This window comes from Nyctereutes procyonoides, unplaced genomic scaffold, assembly GCF_905146905.1.
Source record: "Nyctereutes procyonoides isolate TBG_1078 unplaced genomic scaffold, NYPRO_anot_genome, whole genome shotgun sequence".
In the NCBI taxonomy this organism is placed as follows: domain Eukaryota; kingdom Metazoa; phylum Chordata; class Mammalia; order Carnivora; family Canidae; genus Nyctereutes; species Nyctereutes procyonoides.
In genome coordinates this window covers 13,280,030-13,305,552 of record NW_026575147.1, presented here as the reverse complement: position 1 = coordinate 13,305,552, position 25,523 = coordinate 13,280,030, and the positions used below count along the sequence as shown (strand labels likewise).

Genomic DNA, 25,523 nt, shown 5'->3' with positions numbered 1-25,523 from the left:
TCTTACTAAATATTTCTGTATTGCTTTCCTAAGGGTTGTTACTGAGGAGTGACAATGCCACCATAGATGGTACACACACAGGGCAGTGCATGAACATGGGTCCTTATGACAAAAGCCACCAAACATTACATGTGCACTATATGCCAAGCTCATTTACTCTCTAGCATGTGACTGACATGTCATGTTGCCATATTTAATAAAATTTTCACACAACAACCCTATCAGGAGGATCCTACTATTTTCCCCATTTTATGAAAAGAGGAAACAAACATAGAGTGACTTCTACAAAGATACAAACCTATCAACTGGTAGAGCTAGGATCTGAACCTGATGACAGGCCATTTGCTAACCTGATGATTCTATTGTTTCCTTGGCCACACCCTCTCTTAAATACATGGCTGTCTCCTACCAGCATCCCTAAAAGTGTGCTCATATAGTAATTCAAAAGACCATTCGAGTAAAACTACCTCCATGACACCGAAAATCCCTCACCAGGTGACGGCATCCTCTCCACCACCAACAGCCATGTGTTCAGTCCTTACCATATGATGGACATGGTTTTAAGCCCTTCACACAAACTATCTCTTTTAGTTCCCACAACAACCTAATGAGGTACATATTACAATTAGCCCCAGTTTACAGAGTAGGAAAGTGAGGCCCAGAGCCATCACACTGTTCGCCCAAGGACACCAGCTCGTGGGTGGAGGAGCCAGGTTAGAATGAGTCAGCTCAGCTCCGGAACCCAGAGAGTTCTACCTATATTGACTCTCAAGTCCAAGTCTTTCCTCTGCCTAAATCCAGAGTCTGTCAAAAGGCAATTTGAAAAAAACCAGTTGCACCAAAGTAATATAAAGTAAATGGGAGTTGCTAATCCTCATGAGCTGGTGCTCTGGAGAAGCCATGGACTGCACCACCCCCGGGCCCCCCTGACCACGGGACCTGCCGAGCTCGGTGGTAGGCCGCACCTTGGGGGTCATGCTGTTGGTGATGCAGAAGGCCAGGTGCTGCAGGATGCTCTCCATGCTGTGGTAGTGCTGCTGCCGAGTGGTACGCAGGTACTTCTGCAGAGCCCGGGCCATGGAGGGGAAGATGGCCTGGGCGGCCTCCCGTGGGTCCATCACCTCCCCTGGGGCTTTCTGCTGCTCCTCGGCCTGGAGCCGCTGGATGTGGATGAAGGCCTCCTCCACTGCGACCACCAGTCTGGGGGGGTGAGGACATGAGACAGTTGTTAGGGTAGTGCCTGCCACAAGGCACTAGGGCCTAGAAGGCCTCCTCCCCACCTCTGTGTCCCAGCCTGCCACCAGCTCACCCAAGCCTCCCCTCCTTAGTGGTTATGCCAGATGGCTGGGCAGGGAAGGAGGGAGAAAGGAAGGCACAGGGGGAGGGGGGCTGTAGGGGTGAGATGGAGGGAGCCCTGGGACTAGGAGATTGACCTCTGTCCTCAATTCTGCCACTAAGGGGGGTTTGGAGAGCTCGTTTCAATCTTTCCAACTCTAAAATGAAGGGTTAGGTGAAAAGGGCTCTAAGATTCCTCAAACTCTGGCCCTGCAAGTACCGAGAGGCGGGCGGCTGGTGATACAGAAGCAGCCTGCAAAGAAGCAGAGTTGTATCCCCCTCGATCCAGCCACCCACACCAGCAGCCCCTTGGGAAAAGGAAGGAAGAGGCCCAGCATCCATGATGGGAACCAACTCTGTCCACTTCATGTTAACACGATCAGAACCTTAGAACCTGCAAGGGCCTGGGGGTGGACTAGGGGGCTGCTCCAAGCATGGGCCATAGGAAGTCAGCATCAGCTGGGAATCTGTAAGACATGCAAATTCTTGGGCCCAACTCCAGCCCCACTAAATAGTAAGTCAGTCACTTCTGCAGGTGGGGCCTCAGAGCCTCAGATCTGTGCTTTAAGGGACGTGTGGGTGGCTCAGTGATTGAGTGTCTGACTTTGGCTCAGGTTGTGATCCTGGAGTCCCGGGATCGAGTCCCACATCAGGCTTCCTGCATGGAGCCTGCTTCTCCCTCTGCCTGTGTCTCTGCCTCTCTCCCTGTGTCTCTCATGAATAAATAAATAAAATCTTAAAAAAAAAAAGATCTGTGCTTTAATAAGCCCTCCTGGTGATGATAGTGCACACGAAACAATCGAGCAGGAACACTTCCAAGGCTCGAGGAGCTCGCGTTTATACACTGAGATTTCATTCTAGCAGTAAAAAAGATAAAAAAATCAAAAGTCTGCTACAATAGGGTGTTGGTGTCGGGTGCGGGGGGCAACGCACCTTGCTCTCCGCTTCTTCACCCGCCGCTCATGCTCTGCCTCTTCATAATACAACTCGTTGTGGCTTGAATCTCTGCGCCGAGCGGCTGCAGCGATCATGGCCCGGGACTGACCGGTGGCATTGTTACTGGGGCCTTTGGGGAAGGACAGTGGAGGAAGAACAGTTTTAATGCCAAGAGGCTGCAAAACAGCAGGAAACTAGTACCATGGTCTGTTGAGACCATCCACCCACCTTCTGAGAGGCACATACACAAATGTCAAAAGAAACTTCCAAAAGGGTGGATGGTACTCCTGGCTCACATTCGGTATGCTCATGAGAAGGAAATCTCCCCCAAAACCCAATTTGATCAGTAGGAACGGAAAAAGAACTCAGAAGAAGATGAAGAATGCCGGACAATGAAAATGTTGGCCAAAGATAACCCACAAGAGAATGCTGTAGAGGTTACTCACCATCTGTTACATAAAGCTGCAGTTTGGCCATAAGGGTAGCTGGAACATCACATTTCAGCAACAAGACAATGAGAGAGAATGAGAGGGATGGGGAGAACAAGCACAGAGAGAAAAGAAAGTCAGGGGACACAGAGACACTGATTACGCACAGGACAATAAGCCATGCTGGAATGTCACCGGAGTCACAATTGTAATAAAAAAACAAAATACTTGAGGACTTGCAATACGGCACGTCTGTGAACACAGACTCGCAACTCCCCACCCTGGTCCCCTGACCACAGATCACCTTCACTTTTCAGAAGGACAAAGCATATCACACGCTTTCTTCTGTATCAACTATTTGGTTAATGGTTTGGTTTCACCAGTGGGAATTTTCAGTAAGTTTTCAGATCACAGGTGACGTTTACCAACCCTCTGGGAATTCCAACTGAACACACATCTTATAAAGGCCCCCCCTCCCAGTCACCCCCCACCCTCGCCAAAATGGGGAGGGTATCCTCAGTAAAAATTGACAACCGTCCATTGATCACGTGACTTGCTAACACTATGATCCTCTTTCTAGGCTCTAGAGAGCTCTTGCTCTGACCCAAGACACCCAGCAAGAAATGACACTGTGTCTTGTTTCTTGCACTGAACCATCTGATAGCCTGAGATGCAGCTCTCATGTCCTCGGCTTGGCCTCTGGCCTCCTGCCACCCACTCAGCCCCAGCTCCCAGCCAGGATTGAGAAATCCCTGGAAGTATCTCACCAGATGCCTGAGCTACTGAGAGTTACTGACTTCATGGAGCCTTTAAGTAACTGATCCAAAATTTGAAAAGCAGCTTTCCATAGATGTTCCCAGCAGGAGGCAGGAAACACACATCACTATTGTTTTCAATCAGAAAACCCCAAAATGAATGAACCTCCCACATGTATAGACTGTAAATCAACATTCCTTTGAAAGTATATTTGCCTGCAGAAAGAAAGAAGGAAAGCAAGCAAGCAAGCCAGAAAGAAAACAAAAAGGAAAAGAAAGAGAAAAGAAAAAAATTGTTCTGAATTGACAGTGTACCAGAAAGACAGACACTGAGGGGAGGAAAAACAAAACGGGCCATAAAATTTAAGCTAAAGAGTCGTCCAACCTGTGCCCCCTACACCCACCAACCACAGACACCATTTCAAGGCACGTACCATCTACATTGTAGACTTTCAGCCCGGCCATGTGCTTGGCTGCTCGGAATTTGGAGGCTGTTAGGAGATTGGGGTTATAGATGGTGAAATCTTTATAGTAATTTTCCAGAACCACCAATGCTGCTCGCTGGATACTGAGAAAAGAGAGCAAAATTAATGCAATGCTTTTTCATTGAAGAAGCAGGTCCCAAGTGACAACAAAAATAAATCCTCTTTTGGAGGGAGGGAGGGCGGAACACTACTGGTAACCTCCTGTAGTGGCGGGCTCCTGGCTCTGACCATGCCATTTGTCTCCAAGATGAGACTTGAAAGGTGAAACTGAGTTCGGTCATCAAGTGGCTTCTTGGCCTCCTCCCAGGCTATATCCACCTCATCTAGCCAAGAGTTGAGAAAGGAATCAGTTGTAACTTAGGTTTGTTGAGGCTGCACAGAACTTTCCCATTTCTCCCAGTTTATAGAGGAAGAGACGGAGGCTCCCGGAACGGTAAGAGACCTAAAGATGGTGGCAGGGCGAATGGGTGAAAGAACAAAGTGTAGACTCAGGTTTCTCAGGTCCCAGTACAGGGTCTCCTCTAAGCTCCAACCCCACCCCCCCTCCCGTCTCTTGCTGTAAGGAAGGCTGGGTTTTGGGTTCTACAGAGATCAAACTACAACTGTACAGGACACAGGGCAGGGGGCACACGAAAGCAGCTGGCTGTAGACATTAATGAATCCCGAGGTTCCATCCTCTGGGCTGCCCTGGGCCAGCTGGAGCTCCCTCTTTCAGAGAAAGCAAGACCCCCTTCCGAGCCCTCTGCTGAGATTCTGATCCTTCTTGGTCTGTGAGGCCTTCTGCCTCTAGGACTGTTGTCTCTGGCCCTCAGCTGGGATGAGGGGACACAGGGGACTCTCCTTGCCTTAATGTCCTTGACCTCTGCTGTCACCTGTTTGGCTCCTCAGACAGCAGCAGAGGAGCAGAGAATAGGAAACACCAACGGGTGGGAGGGCAGTGGAGGGGGAGCAACCATACTCCCTACTGGCAGCCAAAGAACTCACTCTTGGCCATAGATGTGGGCAACTCACCAGCTGGATGAGAAACTTGTACTAATACAGCACGGATTTTCATGCACCATCTTGTCTGACTTCCACAATCATTCAAGGTAAGAAAACTGAGGTTCAGAAAAATCTCTGACCAGCACACAGCATGCATCTACCAAACAGGAGAGCTGCAAGTCCCATCTGGATTTACAAGCCCCCAACCTGCGCTCTTTCCCTGGGATGTGTGATCTCTGTGGGACAGTGTGCATACCGATGCCAACTCCACTCATTTATTTTTATTTATGTATTTATTTTTAAAGATTATTTATTTATTTATTTATTCATGAGAGATAGAGAGAGAGGTAGAGACGCAGGCAGAGGGAGAAGCAGGCCCCATGCAGGGAGCCCAACGTGGGACCCGATCCTGGGATTCTGGGATCACACCCTGGGCCAAAGGCAGACACTCAACCCCTGAGCCACCCAGGCATCCCTCCACTAATTTATTTTTACCTTGCCCTTTATATTTTCCTCCCTAGACCTGCTAAGCAGGTGTGGTTATAAGGATTACTCACAACAGCCTGGGAGCCAAGATGTAGCTGCCTTGGGTTCCTGGATGACCACCCTAACACTGCATAGCTTGCGTATGTTCACTTTATACTGAGACAACGCAGCCTCTAACCTATTGGCTGGACACGCTGTCAACCCATTGCTCAGCTCCTGTCGTTTAGCACGAGATCGAAAAACGATCTAGAAGTCAATCAGCTAACCTCCTCGAGAGCAGTCATGGCAAAGCTTTCTGAGTTACCTCCCATGGTGCCTCGATCCACAGTCTTGCTGCTTAGTACCGGCCTTGACCTGCACACTCACGGGGGGCTGGAAGAATCTGGCGAGACTAACCCTGTATCATGGAAGTAGAAGAGCCCTACAAGCAAATCCACATTTTCAAAGCCCTGCTCATTCATTACCCAGTTGCTCATCACCCGTTTCACGCTGAGTGCCCCCATCTGCCCAGCCCTGGGCATGCAAAGACAGGACGCCAGGAACAGCTCCAAGGCCAGGCAGCTAACTGGAATATGCGTGGGTCGGGGGAACGTGGAGAAGAGCTTTGGAACACCCAGCCTCAGGTGGGTGCAAGAGTAGCTCCCCGAACAAGGGAAGGGGCCCCTAAGTTGAGGTTTCATGTCATAAGTCTTTGCACACAAGTCCCCTCTGTTCACGTGCGAGTCTGCCCAGTGGCTTCCAGTTCAGTGTGGCCTAGTCTCCTCCTTGACCTCTGACTCTGGTATTTTCCAAAGTGGGGCCAGCCCTTCTTCTTCTCCTCCTCCCCCTTCCATCCAGAGACTCTCCATGGCCCGATGACACATGTGCGCACACACATGAACTTGCCATTGTAAGCACATCTCCCACTCCCCACCCCCTGCACCGCTTCTCCGGAGGCTCCAGTCTTGGTGACACAAGATGCCCCTCTACACTGAAATGCCTCAGTTCATTGCACACAGACATGCTGGGGTGCAGATATTTCCTCCCACGCTTCCATATGGACATGGAAACATCTCTAGGCTCCTGGATTCCAGCAGAAAATTACTTCCCTGATCAAAATTTAAAAATCAAAAAGGCGACTCAGGGATTATTCACAGGCCTGTCTTCAAAGCAACCCCCCCTGTGGTTGCTGGGGTTGGCTCTTCTGTTCAGCCAGGCCACAAAGAGGAGCCCAGGGGAGCCCACTAGCTCAGCCAGGGCCTGCTAGACGGGTGAGAGAAAGCTGGATGGGAGCCTGGTGGCCCTATTTCCCAACCTCCCCACCCCAACACCACAGACAATGCACTGTGCTGCCCAGAGGAGGGGTGTGTGCCCATGCCCAGGGCTGGCAGGGCTTCCTAGGCTGGGGTGCACATCCCACACCCTTTCTTCTTCCAGCGCAGGGCAAACTGGGGCAAGTCCACGGCCCCCTAGAAGCCCACTCACGCCAGAGCCCTGGTGGCCCTCGGGAGTGTTCAGGGATGGGGCAGGGAAGATGGGCTAGGAGCTGCCCATGTCACGTCTGTGGATCTCATTGTCTTTGAGAACCTCTGCTCAGGTGAACTGGATGAGGGGAAGAAGACAGGCAGGGCTCGCTTCTTCCAGCACTGTCATCTCACCCAGAAGCAGAGTGGACTGAGCCAGTCCCCAGGCTGATGAGCTACCCAAGAGCTGAGTGACTCTCCCGGGAAGCTTAGAAATGCTTCTGAGAAGGCTGTAGGCCCTCCCTTGCCTATAGAAAACCATCTGTGCAACACCCAGCAGATCTAGCAAATGTCAAGCTATGAGAAACTCCGCACACCAGAAAACATGCATAACTAAGTACCCAACTTAAATAAAAATGGTTGTGAAATTTGCATTAAAATCCAATATGCCAAAAAAAAATTCAATATGCCTTTTTTCACCTTTTTAAAGAGTAAGCTATATATGACTTAAACCTTGCTGGTGACTCAGGATGGCTGTTTCATGCATTAATTATGAGCTGGGCCAAGAAGGGAGCCAAGGGAAGATGTCAGACCCCACAGGAGACAGAAGCCACCTGTCCCACACCCCCTCACTGCAGGGCAGTCTGAGCACTGGCTGTGTCTTCACATCTTTTCTTATTCCCTCTGACGATGGCAATGGCGATCACAGTCCTCCCTAGGTGCCGTAGACTCTCTGACTCTGGCAAGCCTCTTTCTATAGAGTATAAACAGGGAAAAGTGCTTCGAGGGACCCAAGGGAGGAAGCCTGCTCCAGCTAAGTGATACCTGCCGTGGCATGGGGAGTCTGAGTTCTATTTCAATCCAAAGTCTAAGGTCTTTTTCATTTCTGTTCTGGATCCTGATTCATGCTGTGGATTGACTGAATTTGTCAGATACCTAACTGTAGGTTCAAAGTTACATGCTACTAATAGATCACTTAGCTTTCCAGTAAAAGAACGACTTGGTACCCACTGAGGGGACATCCTGCCGGGCACCTGGCATTGGCCCTCAGCCATGGCCCACAAGACCAGGATGTAGGAGCACCCTTCTCCTTGGCTAAGGTCAAGGGTCAGTATCTTTCTGCCTCTGTTCTTTGCCATCTTTCACATATGGCGTCTTCCAAGGCCAAAGCAGGCCCAATATCTTTTAGGAACCTTTTCTGACCCTCTGGCTTCCACTCATTTATCCCTAACTACACAGCCATCAACAGCCACCACACAAGACTCGAGAGGTCCTCCAACATGCTACACTCCCTCTTTTGGCCATGAAAGTCCCCTGTACACAAGGGACACCTCCTACAACTTCCCCTAAGAACATAATACTCATTTGGCTCAACTTGGTCATGTAGGAAACCCAAAATTCCAACAGGTACAGGATCAATCCTAAGCATGTGTTTACTAAAACCATGGGATTTCCAAGGCAAGAAGGGCCTCAGGGATGGAGAAAAGCAAACCCTTCACCTAGTCCCAGTCTTCAGACCAGATCATCTCTAGGGAAGGAGGGAGGCAAGAAAAATCAAGTTGGTGAGAAACCTACCATCTCTTTTATCACTGTCATATTCCGAGAAGTAGTAATCTAACTAAACAATCCTTACGTGGAAACCCTGCATTATAGGCAGGAGGAGGCTGATGTACAGATTGTGGACATGGCCCCACCAAAAATCCACGACAAGGAACATCCTCTCGAGGTAGAGAATGCTAGTATGTGTTCCGACCTACCATTCCGTAGCACCATCCAGGCAAACACCTCTTCACAGATCACATGTATTTGTGGAAAACAGCACAGTGATATGTGGAGCTGTAACGGACCTGTGCACTGATAGGACTCCCAGATATGTGCATGGAGGGAAACATGGATGAGGCAATATTTAGGGTCTGAAGAAGACGAAGTTATTGCCAGTGTGAAAGTGAGCCAGTCAAGTCTGCCTGGCCCAGGCTGATCCCAGCGTGAACTCACGGAAAAGACAGGCTAGCAACGGATCAACACACGTCCAAGGCACTTCCACGGCCACTTCTGAAAGTGCAGCTCACTGCTGACCATGTGGCCCTACTTGTCTATTCTCTTTTCAGGACAAAGATGGTGAAACAAGAAGGCCTGTGGCCTTTTGTGGCTTATCAACCACGAAAACATCTCCAGTGCTGTTGACAACTGTCACACAACTGCTGTGGCAAAAGGGATGGGGGGCTTGTGCTTGCCCTAGAGCAGAGAAGCATCTCCAAACACAGTTCACATCTGAGTTCGTAAAAACCTGAAAGACATGTCTTTGAAAGATGAATTCTGAAAAACAAAACTAGAACCAAATTACTGTCCTAGCTATCCATGCCTCCTGCTGTTCTGCGTGTTTCTGTTGTGGGAGAAAGCATGTGCGGAGCAAATGGCACCAGGGTTTGGCCCTGGACAGCAGGACTCTTGGCTCTATCATTTGTTTCTTGACCTTGAACTAATTCGTTTCTCTAAACTTCTGATTCTTTGCCGAGAGGATGGGAAGAATACAGAAAGCCCTACTATAAACATAAGTGGCCCCCAAATACTCAACTTTATAAAATGTATTATTTCTTTTTAAAGATTTATTTACTCATGAGAGACACACAGAGAGAGGCAGAGACATAGGCAGAGGGAGAAGCAGGCTCCCTGTGGAAAGCCCAACATGAGACTCAATCTCTGGACCCTAGGATCATGACCTGCACTGATGCTCAGCCACTGAGCCACCCCGGCACCCCTATAAAATGCATTACTAAAGTTCAAAGAAATGAAGGGGTGTGGGGGGGTAGCTGGTCAGATATTCCAGGGATAGACAGTGAGATTCAAATATGCAAGGTGCTGAAGACTGGTGTCTCCTGTGGCAGTTAACTCCTGAGCTTAAATATCAGTGGGGACAAACCCAAATTCTATGACTTTCTGAGACTTCACAATCAGTTGGCATTGAGGTTGGAAAAAAATATCAGAGACTCGTGAATCCACTCCCTACTTTCTTGCTCCTAAGAAGGGGTTGCCTGCCTGGTTTAAGTATAAGTATGTATGAAAGATTAAATGAGATACTCTATTTCCAAGCACCTGGCCCAAAGCAAATGGCTTGTATACAGCAGCACTGTGAGCTTCCATGTCCATGGATGCTGGAGAGGCCTGTCTGTCTCTATGTGCCCCCGTCTTCCCCACCAAGAGCCCACCATGAGGCACAGCCACAGGAAACAAGCCAGAGCAGATCCTGTCCACACAGCTCTCCTGGTGACTTAGACTCTAAGGTGATGCCACTGTCTGCTTTTATGCAGCGTTTCCTGCCAACTCTCAGCCTCCTGAAAATCAGGCCTACTTGCAGGGAGGCCTCCAGGGCACACACTGTAAAGAAGGACCAGCCTCAGAGTCAGAAGGCTGAGATTCCAGCTCTGCTCCTGCTCCTCTGCAGCCCCGGAGATGTCATTTCCCTTTCTGAACCTGTTTCTTGGTCCATGCTGGACAGAGGGCACCTACTGCTGCATGTGGACGATGGGAAGAGCAAATGAAATAATGCCAGGGAATGCATTTATAAGCTACACGGCATCAGACAACCAAACTGTCATATTACTAAGGAGCCCGAGCATTTGGCAGCAACAGATGAGTCTGGCTGGTGGCTCGATTATTCATGTAGTCTCTGGGCATGAAAGCATGACCTAAACTCCACTTACACTGAATCACAACATTTCACTCTTCACAGAATGAAGAGAAGTGCTCATCCAAGCAGAGACACAAGAAGCAAAGAAATCAGAGCCCATCTAGGCCAAACTCCCAATCCACGTACCAATTCTCTTTATAACACCCCAGAGGGCAACTGGCCTCCTTGCGAAAATAAAGTTCACTCTCACATGGCCTTGAAATGACCTCTCTCTAACATTTGCCCAGTGGTCCGCCCACCACTTCTTTCTGGACCCAAACCCCCCTTTTCTTGTGAAAGCTCATCAAATATTTGAAGGAAACAATGGTAGCCAACAACCTCCCTCCTTTTCACTCTCTTACCAGGCAAGTAAGAGCACTGAAGTCTAGAAGAGCATGTGCATGTGTGTACACACTCATACATGCACAGATGCACATACATGCTACACATAAAGAATTGCCTATGTCATTCACTTTTCCCTGGATTTGGTTATGGTCTCTGCAGTTAATACATGCTTAAGCATCCAACTCTTGATTTTGGCTCAGGTCATGATCTCAAGGTTGTGAGATCAAGCCCCAAGTTGGGCTCTGAGCACAGCACAGAGGATGGGAAGAATACTGCTTATCCCTCTCCCTCTGCTCTTCTCCCCACTCTCTCTCTCAAATAAATAAACACAATCTTAAAAAAAAATACATGCTATTAAAATCAGAAATATCTAGGCTTTGTTGCTCAGCCAGTCCAAGACCCTCATACTTTAGTCTTTAATGTCTCCCAGGGCAGCGAGAAAGGCCCTCCCTGACAGGGCCAAGTGGGGAAGTCTCATTCAGGTCTCAGCCACTTCTTTTCAAATATTGCCCTCTTTCACTCTGTCAACAAAAACAGCTTTCTTCATGTGTGAAAAATGTGGAAGCATCTCTTACGTGTTAACACCCCATGTAAATGCCAGCCACCATCATTCTGATCACCTTGGTGGTGTGCTGATGGGAAAGCCCCGAAGAGAGAGCGTTCCAGTCCCAGTAAAAATCTGCAGAGGTCTGCTTTCAGGGCCATACTCGTCTTCCTGTGAGCCAACTAAGGATGCTGACACTCAAAAATCTTGATAGCCAGTTTCTCCAAAGCCATTCACAGGCTAGTATGAATTAAGAGCACCCGTTAAATCCCAAGGACTGGGACACAGATATGAACAGAACCTCAAGAGGCTCTAGCTCCCGTCGATGTGGTGATCTATGGGCTGTGACAGGACATGTGACTGTGGGAGTGGATGTGGAGGGTTTCAGGTGAAGACCCACTGAGGCGGCAAAGCTGAGTTTTTGTGCTAAGTCTTAAATGCTGAACGATGGCTACACCATGTGGACACATGCTGTCAAGCTCCTTCCAGGCAGAGGAAGCAGTGTGGGCAGAAGTAGGTGGGAGCAAGACAATCTGCCTAAACAACTTCAGTAAGAGCAATAGGGCCCCACTGTTGAATCACAAAGCAGCTCCGAGCATCTGCTGTAGTGGGGTGAACAGCGTCTCCCCAAATCCACGTGTCTACACAGAACCACAGAATAGGATCTTTGCAGAAATGATTACAGTAAGTTCAGGTCATGCTGGTGCCTTTTTTTTTATTTAAAGATTTTATTTATTTAATCATGAGACACACAGAGAGAGAGACAGAGACATAGGCAGAGGGAGAAGCAGGCTCCCTGTGGGGAAGCCCGATGTGGGACTTGATCCTAGGACCCTGGGATCATGACCTGAGCCGAAGGCAGACGCTCAACCACTGAGCCACCCAGGCGTTCCGTCCTGATGTCTTTATAAAGAAAAGGAGATACACATGGAGGATGTCACATGCCAACAGAGCAGAGACTGCAAGGAGCGCCGAGGAGTGCTGACAACCAGAAGCTAGCGGGACAAGGAAGGATGCTTCCCTAGAACCTTCAGAGGGAGCATGGCCTTGTCAGTACCTAGATTTTAGGTGCCAAGCTTCCAAAACGGAGAGAAAACACTGTTTGAAGCCACTCTGCATGTGGTCCTCTACTAGAACAGCTTTAGGAAACATACAGACTTGTATTAGGGCCAGAAGGATGGAGGGCAGGGCAGCAAAGGCAAGAGGGTAAGGAGGGAGGATGGGACAGAGGCGGAGTGTGTGGGTAGGAGAGAGGGCAGGCAGGCCACAGAGACCTGAGGACGCCAAGAGTAAAGGTGGCCTGGGCACCAGCAGTCTCCTATTCCTCCTCTTTAGGGAGTGTCTGCTCCAGTCACTGTGTTTTAGGCCTAAAGCAAGGTCTTCTAGAAAATTCTAAAACGGCTCAGCTTTTTGTGAAAACACCCAATGTGGGCAAGCTGCTTGAGAGACTCTGCTTTATCTGACTTCTCCCTGGAAGAGTCAGCAAGACTGCAACTTCCAGTGTGTGGGCTTCCCTGTCCCCTGCATGCAGAGATCGAGTGACTTTGTGTGCCCAGGACTCAGGGCGATTTTCAGCCACATTCATGGGAGTCCCAGAGTTGAAAGTATAATTAGCCCCCGGACACCGCTGCCACCTCCACCAGGAACCTGGTACACGAATGTCTGCATCTCTGGGCCCTCCTACCTTATGAGAATGTTTCTTGCGACTGCCTTTGGGGCTATGGTTTCAAGTCCTACACAGATAACAGGCAATGATCACCTTGAACTTGAGGACAGGGTGGGGCAGAAATGAGGAATGGCTGTGTTGACTGACAGATCTGGATCAGACGATAGAAAGATCTGGAAGATCGGGGGGAGGGGGGAGGCTGGATTTCTGGGGACTCGGTCACAATAGGCCAGGAGGGACCTATGTTGCTGCTCAAGGTCGTGAGACATGAGGCGGACCGCCCACCCCGACAGAGGACACAGAGCAGGAGGGCCTGTCAGGGCTGGCTGTCCAGCTGATGGCCTTTCCCTCGGCAGAGAAATGCTGGCGAACCCGTGAAGACATGCTTCCCTTTTAGCGACCGACTTGGCTACTGCCACAGTAGGCCTGCCAGACCTGCCGCCAGGCTAGGGCTCGGACCCCGCCCCTCTGTCACCCACCCCAGCAAGTCCACCTTGGGCTGCATCTGCCCTGCTTGGGATGGAAATTCAGCTTTCTCAATGCTTCAAATTACTGTGCTGAATCAACCGGTAAACAGCAGAGATAGCTGCCTGCTTGGGGCTCTCTAAGGCGGAGATTGAGATAGGAACCAAGGTACCTCCAAGGCCCACCTGGGATGCTTGACTGGCATTCTCTCATCTGGTCTCAACTTTTTTTTTTTTTTTTTTTAAGATTTTTAAAATTTATTCACTTGTGAGAGAGACAGAGACAGATACGGAGCACAAGCAAGGGGAGAAGAAGAGGGAGAAGCAGGCTTCCTGCTAAGCCGGAAGTCCAAGATGGGGCTTGATTCCAGGACCCCGGGATCATGGCATGAGATGAAGACAGAGGCTTAACAGCCTGAGCCACCCAGGTGCACGGCCCCTAGCATTCCCCCCCCACCTCACATTTCTTTTTTTTTAAATTATATTTATTTATTCTTTATTTATTTTATTTTATTTTATTTTATTTTATTTTATTTTATTTTATTTACTTATGATAGTCACAGAGAGAGAGAGAGGCAGAGACACAGGCAGAGGGAGAAGCAGGCTCCATACACCGGGAGCCCGATGTGGGATTCGATCCCGGGTCTCCAGGATCGCGCCCCGGGCCAAAGACAGGCGCCAAACCGCTGCGCCACCCAGGGATCCCCCACCTCACATTTCTTAACAACAGCACCTCCCTCTGGCCTTGGGAAGAAGCACAAGAGCACAGCACAAGAAGTCTGGAGTCTGCAGGCAGACAGCCTGGCCAAGTGGGCTAGCAGGGACTGAGCCAGGATCTGGTCCACAGACCAGAGTTGGGCAGTGGCTCTGCAGGGCCAGGAAAGCAGACCCCTGCCCACGAGTATTCTGGAGTGTTAGCATAGCTTATCCGCTGCATGAAATCACACCCACTGATCCGTGGGGGAGGCACGCAGAATGCCAGGCCCTGTCTGCAGGGTGAGTCCTTCAGGAAAATGAACAGCACTCCCTCCCGGATTCGGGCTAAACCATCCAGGCACCTGCAGCCCTGTTGGAAGGCCATCTAAAGCAGCTCTGCATCCACGAGCTCCCTGGCTCACAGTGGCCGTGCTCTGCGAGGGGTAGAGGAAGACTTTTGGGCAGACGCTGTGCGAGGGAAGCCTTCCCAGCTGCGGCGGCTGCCAGGAGGCAGCTGTACAAACACAGTGCTGCAGTGTCCGGCACCTTACACTCTCATTACCGCCACTTTTAACAGGCACCACAGGGCCAAACCACAAACGGCAGCTCTGCGCCCGCCTTCAAAATTCTCCCACAGCAAAGCAGATCTGAGCAAAATCCTTTCCACTCTACTACTCTTCAGCTCTTATTTGTTTCTATCCTTGGCCTTTTTAGGGGGTGGGAGGGAAGACCAGCAAACTGAAAGCAGTTTTTTTTTGAAAAGCAGTCTTTACTGAAAAGCAGTTAAGCAAAAACACGCATTTCTAAAAATGAAATTGTGTATGAAACCGTGATCACAGGGACGCCTGGGTGGCTCAGTGGTTCAGCATCGGCCTTCTGCTCAGGTTGTGATCCTAGGGTCCCAGGATCGAGTCCTGTATCAGGCTCTTTTCCCTCTGCCTGTGTCTCTGCCTCTCTGTGTCTCATGAATAAATAGATAAAATCTGAAAGAAAGAAAGAAAGAAAGAAAGAAAGAAAGAAAGAAAGAAAGAAAGAAAGAAAGAAAGAAAGAAAGAAAGAAAAGAAAAGAAAGACCATGATTATAAGTGACATGAAGCAAAACCTCTGGTGCTCATATAAAACTCTCCCTGACTTCACAGCTGATGGCACTGGGTCCTCCCTGAACCATTAGTGCCAGTCTTGAACGTGGGAGGGAGGGCGCACAGACCAGTGTGACAGTCCAATCTGATCAGGATCAGTAGCTTGGATATCACTTGACCCAGAATCACAGACAAGATTTCAAGGAGAGCTGGATTTAGCCTGGAATTACTAGAGTAACCTTAATCTTCCCAGGAGACTCTCCCTTTCTCACTTCTAACTGGAAAACTGAAGTGCATTCAAGAGAAGCCAGGCTCCCACTCAAGCTGTGAGGATGCAGGCCTGAGCTGGAGAAGGAACAATATGAGCTCTGTTCCATCAGGGCTGAACCACACTCACTGATCCCATGGTTTCCTGGGGCTCTGGGGTCAAGTGTCACCAGTGCATAAAGTTCCTGTCTTAGCTTGGGTTGCCATAACAAAATGCTATAGACTGAGTGGCTGAAACAACAAAAACTTATTTTCTTACAGTTCTGAAGCCTAGAAGTGCAAGATCAAGGGTTGGCTGATTCCATGTCTGATGAGAGGCCTGTTCCTGGCTTGTAAATAATGACCTTCTCATGACATCCATACGTAGCCTTTCTTTGGTCCATGTATACAGGGGGAAAGAGAGAGACAGAGAGCGCTCTCTGGTGTCTCTTCTTATAAGGACAAAAATTTCATCAGATCTATGACCTCACTGAACCTTAATGACTTCCTTGGATACCCATCTCCAAAGACAACCACATGGAGTTTAGAGCTTCAACTTCCGGATTTTGGGTGACCACAATTTAGTCCATGACATTCCATCACTGACCCCTAAAACTCATGTCCTTCTCCCATGCAAAGTATACCAATTCCATCCTAAGAGCCCCAAAGGTCTTGACTCATTCTGGCACCAGCTCTAAGTGCAAAGTCTCATCTAAGTGCCAAGACTCAAGGTATAACCTGCACTGACGCAAGACCCCTCTCCAGCCACGGTGAACCTGTGGAACCAGACAATGTAGGTACTTCCAACAGAATAATGAGACAGGCATAGGATAGGCATTCCCATTCCAAAAGGGAGAAACTGGAAGGAAAGGGGTGATGGGTCCTAAACAAGTCCAAACACCTAGTGAGGCCAATTCCATTGGATAATTCCCTTTGGGTCAATGCTGCATCCTCGGGGCTCTATGGGGTAGCCCTGCCCAAGCAGCTCTTAGCAGTGGCCAACTGGCCCTCTGAAACCCTGGGGGGGGGGCCTATCTTCTGAAGCCAGTGAGGAACCAACCGGCCCCTGGGCCTGAGGATCTCTGGATCACCTCTGGGGTCATTCTCCCCTTGAAGGATAATGCACATTCACAGCCGTTCTTCAATCCACTCCCCTTTCTGTTTCCTTTTAGTACAGTGGTGCTGTTCTGGTACCAATCCCATCTTCCCATCTTTTTTCTTGGCTTCTGCTAGAATGGCTGATTAAATCCTGAATTAAATCAGTTGGTGCCTGGCTGGCTCAGGCAGTAAAGTGTACAACTCTTGATCTTGGGGTCATGAGTTTGAGTTTGAGCCCCTCAGTGGGTGTGGAGATTACTTAAATAAATAGATAAACTAAAAAAAAAAAAAATCAAACAGCTGTGTGGCCATACCCTTGGTGTTTTCTTCAGTACACACCTAGTCATTGTTTGGAATATGGATAGGCTGAGAAGTTTCCAAATCTAAGTTTGGATTCCCTTTTGCTTTACAATTCCTTCTGCAACCCATCTCCCTCCTCTCACACTTTCTGTAAGCAGTTCAAGAGGATCCAAGTGGCATCTTTTGGGTGATAGATGCACCCAGTGGGTGCCTCCTCAGTACTCTGCTTAGAAATTCCTCAGCTAAGGGGCGCCTGGGTGGCTCAGTTGTTTAAGCATTTGACACTTGATTTCGGCTCAGGTCGTGATCTCACGGTTGTGAGACTGAGCCCCTGTGACCAGCTTGCACTGGGCATAGAGCCTGCTTACGATTTTCTCTCTCCTTCTGCCTCTGCCCCCACCCCTTTGTGCATGCTTTCTCTCTCTGAAAAAAAAGAAAAGAAAGAAAAAGAAATTCCTCAGCTAAATATTCAATTCCATCACTCACAAGCTCTACCTGCCACAGAACACCAGAACGCAAACAGTTCAGCCAAGTTCCTTGCCATGTTATAACAAGGATCGTCTTTTCACCTTTGTCCAATGACATGTTGTTCATTTCCATCTGTGAATTTAGTGAGGGGGGGAACGCAGCAGTTCCTTTCAACACAGCAACGCTGTGATCGTGCACGATGATAAACCCTCACTGTTTGGAAAAGCAATCCGAGAATCTTTTCCTCTAAAGCACAGATGGTCCTTTGGTCAGTAGCCAGACCTTCGATAAAAAGGTGCAGGGTCAGCCCCAAGTTATAAGGTGCTCTCGGTCAACAAATGAAGCGTGCTTAGGAACCCAAACAGTGAAAGCCCACTGGCTGACACGGTAGGATGGAGCTTCAGCCAAACGACTACCTTACAGAAGGGGCCAGGGCAGGGGGCGGGGGGCGGCTGTGGAAAGGCAAGAGTTCTGCTTGTTTCTGTGCTTTCCATATCTCTGCTGAGGACTACCCACTACCACTTTCCACCCATGTTCACATGCCTCCCTCTAGTAGCCCTCACGTGAAACATGTTACTTGTGGACTTTTGAGAGAGAGAAGTCAGTAATGAAATTTGTTAGAACTATACGCCAAAGTTGGAGCAAGCAGACTCCGAGAACGAGAGCCTGATGTGGTTGTGGGAGTCTGCTAGGCTGTGGACCCCAATGACCCCACGCTCCCAGCTCGCTGCCCTGTGGCCCTCTTCTGTTAGGTCTGGGCTGGGGCTCTGACTTGCATTAACAAGAGAATACAATGCAAGTAGCACGGGGCTGGTTCCAGACACAGGCCTTAGATGGCTTTTTGTGTTCTTGGGAACCTTGGGAGGAAGCCTACCTACCCTAATGAAGAAACTACTCCCCTAAAGGGCTGAGGAGGGAGAGTCGTAGAACATGTGGGAAGAGGAAGAAGCCCAGCCCCAGCAGCCTTGCCACGTGGCTGCAATCACACAGAAAACACTGGTCAGACCAGCAAAAGAACCTCCCCCAGCTGAGACCAGCCCATGAGAGTATTAAAATAAATGAATAAATAAAAGGCTGCCCAACACTATTACATTTTGGGGTGGTTTTTTACAGTCATAGTTAAAAGAGGTCTTTTGGGGACATGTGACCTACAGAAAAGCTAAAAAGTTTTGACCAGTGGCTCAAACCTACTGCTGTAGTCTGGAGGTCCAGGTTTTGTTTCCTAACTGAGCAAAAGAACCAATGGGCTAAGAAATGGCTCCAGAGTGCAAGCCAGCCATCTCTGACAATCCTCTGCATTCTCTCTTTTCAGCCCTGGGAGGGGTTTTTTTTTTTTTGTTTGTTTGTTTGTTTTAAGATTTTATTTATTTATTCATGAGGCAGAGAGAGAGAGAGAGAGAGCCAGAGACACAGGCAGACAGAGAAGCAGGCTCCATGTAGGGAGTCCCATGTGGGACTCAATCCCAGGACTCTGGGATCATGCCCTGAGCCAAAGGCAGATGCTCAACCACTGAGTCACCCACGTGCCCCCAGCCCTGGGAGTTAAACAGAATCCTGTATTTAACAAATTAGCTAGCACCCGGCCTGGCACATGGTACCCAACTCAAAAATACCTATGCATTCATTCACGTGTTCTGAGAGCAGTGATGTGACTATGAACACATCTATCCAGAGGCACGGGGAGGGCTGTGATTCCCAGGAAGCACGCAGTCCCTGGACCTGGCTTCTCCTCTGCAAAGGGCAGCCATCTCGTACCACCTGCCCGGCCCTGACAGCGCAGGAGGCATGAATGACATCGGACATCTGCAAAGCTCTCTGTCATCCTCCTGGCCCTGGGTAGAAAGGTTAGGAAGGACCTTAATCTATTTACAGTATCTCACTTTGTCCCACAGTAACCTTTTACCTTTCTGGAAGTTTTCAGATACACCCATAACACCACTCCTGCCAACAAGTGGGGCCACTGTACCTTTTCTGAGAGCTAACGAGAAGCATCTTTTAAGAAACTGAAGAATAGGCATTCTTCTGACAACTGTCAAAAATAGTTCAGTCAAAAAAAAAAAATAGTTCAGTCGATTCCCTAAAATCAGCTTTGAGAACACCACAAGAAAAGAACTCACCAACACTCTGCACCGAAGCCCATCAGGCCACTGCCACCAGGAAGGCTTTTCCATAAAGGGAAGGTGAACAGCCTGCCAACTAGCAGAGGAAGTCTTGCTATTCTGATCTCCGAGATCACTCTTTGTGTCTTCTGATTCCCCCATCCCTCCTATCCGTTTCCACATTTTACAAAAGGGTTTAGAAGTTATATTTCTGGCCCCGTGACTCTTGCAGCCACTGCTGGGTTGAGACCAGATTTAGCCCAAGGAGCGGCAGGTGACTGAGCCCACAGGGTGCCAGCAGGGGAGATGCCAAGCCTGCTCCAGCTCACACACGCTGGCTGGCCTACAGGCAGCCAGTCCTGCCAGGGGGCTCTATCTGAGAGTAAAGGCGCCTCCCCTTCCCTGGCCATCTTTCTACCCCATGAGCAAAGGCTCCCCTCCATGTGAGGGACACAGGGGACCTTACCAAGGGCAGGGGAAGGACTCCTCCTGGAGAGAAGCCCAAAGGAAGATACTGGATCTACCTCAACATGCTCCCCGCTAGGGCTGCTAGAAAGGTGCTCCCCTTGGGTCTCCCCAGGAGCTGGGGTTGGTGGCTTCAGGGTTAACAAGTTAAGGCCAGGCAGTTGATGGTCATGGCAAGGACAGGCACGGAAGGTGTGCAGCAAGCCTGGGACTCAGCCCTGCCTGCCCACCCACCCAGGTCTCCCTGGGCAGCAGGGCTGAGTGGTCAGGTGCCAGGGTCGCCGCCAGTTTTCTGAACACAGCACGGCCATACTCCCCCGGGGCGATTTTGTCTGTCCCCTCTGCACTCCTGCCCCTGTCCAGCTCGCAGAGCAACCAGTCTCAGAGGGAGGGGCGAAGTGGGAGCTGTGGAGGGGAAGTCAGCTCCATCACCTGGATGACTCAAGGGGAGATGATTCCCTTCACACTTCCACCCCACAGACAGGGTTCGTGGCAGTGAGAGTCGTGGCCACTTGCGTTAAGAGTCTCAAATAGCACCTGTCTCTACTGTAACCAGAGCTAGATCTCTTTCCACCCTCTTAATCTTGAGCAAGACCTGTCCTGTCCTGGGATAGACCGCTTCCTGCTGGGCTCTGTTGCTGCCACACTGCCTCGTCCTCCTGTGCTCCATCGCCTGTACCCAGGCCTGTGTCGGCAACTGTCCAAGTAGAGCAGCGTCTACTTGACCGTGAAAGCCAAGGGACCATGAGCTCCAGGAGTTCCAGAACAGAGCTCTGAAGGCAGCCATCGTTGTGTCTTGGGAGCCCCCAGCTCTACATGTGGCAGATTTTTAACACAAGTCTGCTGGTCATTCTCCACTGAAAACGGGGGAAAGAAAGCAGACATGAGTAACAGTGACTTCCCACAGGCACATGCAAAGGACTCGAAACATAGGATTCTGCCATGCATAGCATGTGACTCAGACACTGATTCCCTCCAAGGACCAGTCAGGACGGCAGAAGCTCCCAGTGCTAAACCATCCAATCCTGGGGGGGTGGGGGGTACAAGCTAAGCCAGAAGCACAATAGAGGGGGCATGCCAACATGAGACGGTTTGGCAGTGTGACCCAACCCCAAACCAGGGCTGGGCCACCTTTCTGTCCCAGCCAAAAATATGACAAAGCCCATTGTTCTGACACCACTATGGTGTCCTTGCAGGTCTTGGCTGCTCTGCCAACTACACAATCATGGGCCAGAATGGCCACAATTAACCAAGTGCTCACCATGTGTCAAGCAGGTTACACACAACGGCAGAGATCACCTGAGGAGGCAAGAGAGCCCAAGGAGATGGCAAAGTCAGGCTAGCTACTGATTGGTAACCATGCGAGTGCCATCTGTACACCATGCTCCAGGCCAGGCACTGGGGATGCAATGAGAGTGAGACACAGCCTCTGTCCTCTGCCCCCTCCTCAATTTGTGGAAGAAAACAGAAAAAATGGTCCGGTGAACATGAAGGAAGACCATCTAGAGAAACTTGCCCATGTGCACCAGTAATCCTGAACAAGAATGATCATAACATTTGTGCTTGTAATAGCAAACAAAGAAGATAAAATAAAATGGAAATAACATTAATTGCCACCACCCCTCCCCCCCCCGCCCCAACCAAACTTCTAGAGAAACACAAAGTGAGAGATGCCACAGTGAGGGCATTAAGTGAAGCCCAGCTTCATGACAACGGGATAAATCCTAAATGAGGCCTGCCATATTGTTCTCTACAAATTGCTTAAATCCCCCAATCCCCTATTTCCTCATCTATAATACTGGCAAGTATCAAAGGGTTCTGTGAAGACTGAATGTGACAATCTATCCAAAGTGTTTACCTCAGGATAAATAAACATGAAATAAAATAGAATATCATCACTTTTTTAGCTAACTATGAAACAGATTACATGCACAAATTTAAAGTATGATATCTCGACATATTTCTAACTTTATCGCATGCATACATTTCCAAAACGCTCAACTCTCACAAGTCTGGGGTGTCTAATCTGCACTTCTGTCCTTATTGAGGGTCACTAGGGTGGCCCTGTAATTTAGTGCCTAAACCTGGACACTTCTGAGAGCGGAGGGGGAAAAAAAAGGAATGATGAATAATTCCACTAGGACAAGGGTGGAAACCAGATGTAGCATTCTGAGCAAACTGGAGGGGCCGGTCACTTTGCCGCTGTTCACAGGCTCCTTTCAGGGGCAAGGCCAGCAGCCATCACCACATATCACCTCCATCCCTTCTGGAGGGGCCACGTCTGAGAGCTGGCCCAACAAAACCGCAGCCTGGATGAAACTGGCAACGTGTCACCTGCCAGCAGTCAGGAAAGTCAATGCACACGGACACCCCCCCAACACACACACACACAGCTCCTCCCAAAAGCTGGAGAGAGGAGTCAGACCACGGTCCAGGCCCTCGGCCCCTGTCCTCATCTGCCCCTGTCCTCATCCGTCCCTGTCCGCATCCGACAGCGGTCCTTCCTGCCTCTCGAGGACGTGCCCCCTACCTGAGGTGTCCCAGGCTGTAGAACCGGGACTCGCCGTCGGTGGATCGCACCACTTGCAGCGTAAACATGGGCTGCAGCTGCCTGAGCTCCAGCAGCACGATGGCCAGGTAATGGATGAAGAGCAGCGCGTCCACCAGGGACACGGCGTACTGCACGATGCCCTGGTAATTCCGGTCCCGCGAGTCCAGAATGCGAACCCCGTAGAAGAGCCAATAGGAGACCACGAAAAGGAAGACGAGGACCAACAACAGGGCGCGGAACACGAAAACCCGTGGCACGTCGGCCCTTTGCTTGCGGAAAAAGAGCGCCCACGTCCCGATGAGCAGGATGAGGAGCTTGAAGGCCACGGAGATAAAGAGGCCCTCACAAATCGTGCCGCAGGGCTCCAGCTCGTCCCGCCACAGGATGGGGGGCAGCAGGATGAAGGCGATGGGCGTGAGGAACACTAGAAGTCCGAGGACCGAGGCCACAGTGAGGCCCAGGTAGCGCTTGCAGTCCAGCCCCACACTGTCCTCCAGGTCCTTGCTGATCCTGGCAATGTCCTCCTGGGATATGCTGTGCTCTGAGGTGCCCGTGATGGCTGTTGTGGTCTCTCCCCAGTTGTCATCCTGATGGGGACAGAAAGGTGAGTGTCAAGAGCCACAGGTGGCAGGTCATCAGTCAAAGCCACGAAGCAGGCACCTGGAGACAGGTGACAGACGAGGGGCCCACCTCCCCGAACCAACCCGCACCCATGAGCAACCCTAGAAGGTGGAGGCTTAACTCTCCAAACAGAGGAGCTGTGAATCTTAATGAGTTTCCTTAAAGTTTTTTTTTAATATAGATTTTATTTATTTATTCATGACAGACACATGGAGAGAGGCAGGGACACAGGCAGAGGGAGAAGCAGGCTCCCTGTGGGGAGCCCGACGTGGGACTTGAACCCAGGACTCCGGGATCACACCCTGAGCCAAAGGCAGATGCTCAACCGCTAAGCCCCCCAGGCATCCCGCCTTGAAGCTTTCCAAGTTGTATCACATATTTACCTTTTCAAACAGAGAAAACACAGCCTAACCTTCTGGTTGGTTTGTGGGGTGCTCTGTTACTCTGACGTAGATCATCCCCCGTATTGCAACCTCCGGAAGGGCTCTGTGCCCTGCAGTAAGCAATCCCACCATGAGACTAACACGGAAGGGCTCGCCTCTGGCCTAAGAAGGCTTTGCTTTTCCTTCTAGATTCATGGCTGTGTTAGAAAGGCTGACCAAGGCTAACTTCTGGAAGTGGGGTGTTACGATACCCTCCAGCAGCTCTGAAGAGCTAGGGAACTTACACCGCTACGTACAAATCACAGCTGACCTGTAGCTAGTCGTTGGGGTTTGTCTGTTTGTTTTAGTAAGTATCAGTGTCAAGCACTCCGTGACCATGGTTCTCATTGAGCAAGCTAAGCAAATTCAAGTATTGCTGGCCAGGACAGCTCAAAAATCCCTCCCTGAACACACATTCTTGTGACACACCAGACAACAAGGGCACGGAACTCCCAAGCTATTGCGATGTGTCTATGACTGTCTTGCTTTCTCTTTTTAAACTTTGAGGTAGTTTCCAGTTGGACTCATTAGTCTCCTTACTGAACATGATCCAGTTCTTAGGATTCTTAAACCGTTCTGCTATTTCGCTGGGAACTCTGACTGCTACAAAGCAACAAAACAGAGCAAGAAAACAAAGAAAAGCCACATGGGGTCCAACAAGGTTTTGCCTCAGGGATTTGCGTATATGATTTACCTTGGAAAAAAACAGTCCGATGTAGGGGCAAGCTGGGTGAAATCCATGTGGAAGACACCAACTTAAAAAAATCTAGTGTAAGTTGACAGCTGGATCATCAAGATAGGGATCTCACAACCAACAATAACCTTAAATCTAGTAATGATTAGAAAAATATGATGTATCGGTGCATAGGCTGCGACAAGGAGCCGTGGCAGTGGCAAAGGTCTTGACCTATGAGCAAAGAGTTCTTCAACTTGGAAAGTCTGACATACCATGAAAGAAACGACTCAAGACAATGGCCAGAAGCCACTAAGGCTCCCACACAGGGCTGAGGGAAGTATAAAATGGTACAATCACTCTTGAAAATTGGTCTGGCGGGGTCATGTAAATTTGACTAGATGCTCAACTGTACAACCCAGCAATTCCACTCTCAGGTTTTTATCCAAAATAAATGTAAACATGTGTCTGCAAGACCTGTGTAAGGACATTTGTAACAGTTCTACTCGGAATAGCCCAAGATGGCGTACCTCCAGTGTCTATTCATCAGGAGGATGGATAATAAATTCATTTAACAGAACACTCACCAAAAGCAAAAAAAGGATGAATTGCTAAAACATGCCAACACGTGGATAAATCTCAAAATCATTATACTTACTGGAAAAAGTTCGAAACAAAAGAATATGAATGGTCCCAATTATATGAAGTTCTAAAGGAGGCAAACTGAATCTATAGTGAGAGAAATCACAATAGACTTTGTCTTAGAGAGCTGCAGGTAGGGACAGGAACTGACTGGGGAGACAGTAGTGATAGTGTGAGCTTTATGGGCTCAGTTAGCAGTTTGACCTTCCCAAACCATATACTTTAGATCTGGTTCATGTCATTGTGTATAAATTTACTTCAATTAAAAAAAAAAAAAACCTCACCAACAGGGGAAAAAAACAGCTACAAAGATCAACAACTCATTATAACGCCAATTCACAAAACAATTTATTTTACAACACTCTGAGTGAAGAGCAAAAACCAGATTCCATGTTTTGCACTGGGCCTAAAATTTAGTCGATAATCGATGTGGAAGTAATTATTACTAGTATCTTGTGGCCATTTTGATGACCACCACACTGCTATGATTTAGCTATTCAATGCCCTTGTTCCTACCAGAGTTGCTAACTTAAGCCCCTGGACATTTTGAGAATGAGTATACATCTGTGCCTAAGAAAATGTAGATGTCCAAAAGGTCCTCTTAAGCTTGGAGGGTCTTAGAACAGAAA

General features: G+C 49.3%; 1 protein-coding gene across 3 annotated transcripts in view; it reads right to left on the bottom strand.

Moving 5' to 3' along the window:
• VANGL1 (VANGL planar cell polarity protein 1) overlaps positions 1 to 25,523 on the bottom strand; it is a 54,148-nt gene that overhangs the window by 10,351 nt on the left and 18,274 nt on the right. For all 3 annotated transcript variants that reach the window (XM_055312253.1, XM_055312252.1, XM_055312254.1), the window contains 4 exons: positions 22,516 to 23,123; positions 3,889 to 4,022; positions 2,269 to 2,401; positions 966 to 1,200 (listed from right to left, as the gene is read on the bottom strand). In XM_055312253.1, the coding sequence (XP_055168228.1) occupies positions 966 to 1,200; positions 2,269 to 2,401; positions 3,889 to 4,022; positions 22,516 to 23,123 (1,110 nt within the window). The remainder of the gene's footprint in view (positions 1 to 965; positions 1,201 to 2,268; positions 2,402 to 3,888; positions 4,023 to 22,515; positions 23,124 to 25,523) is intronic.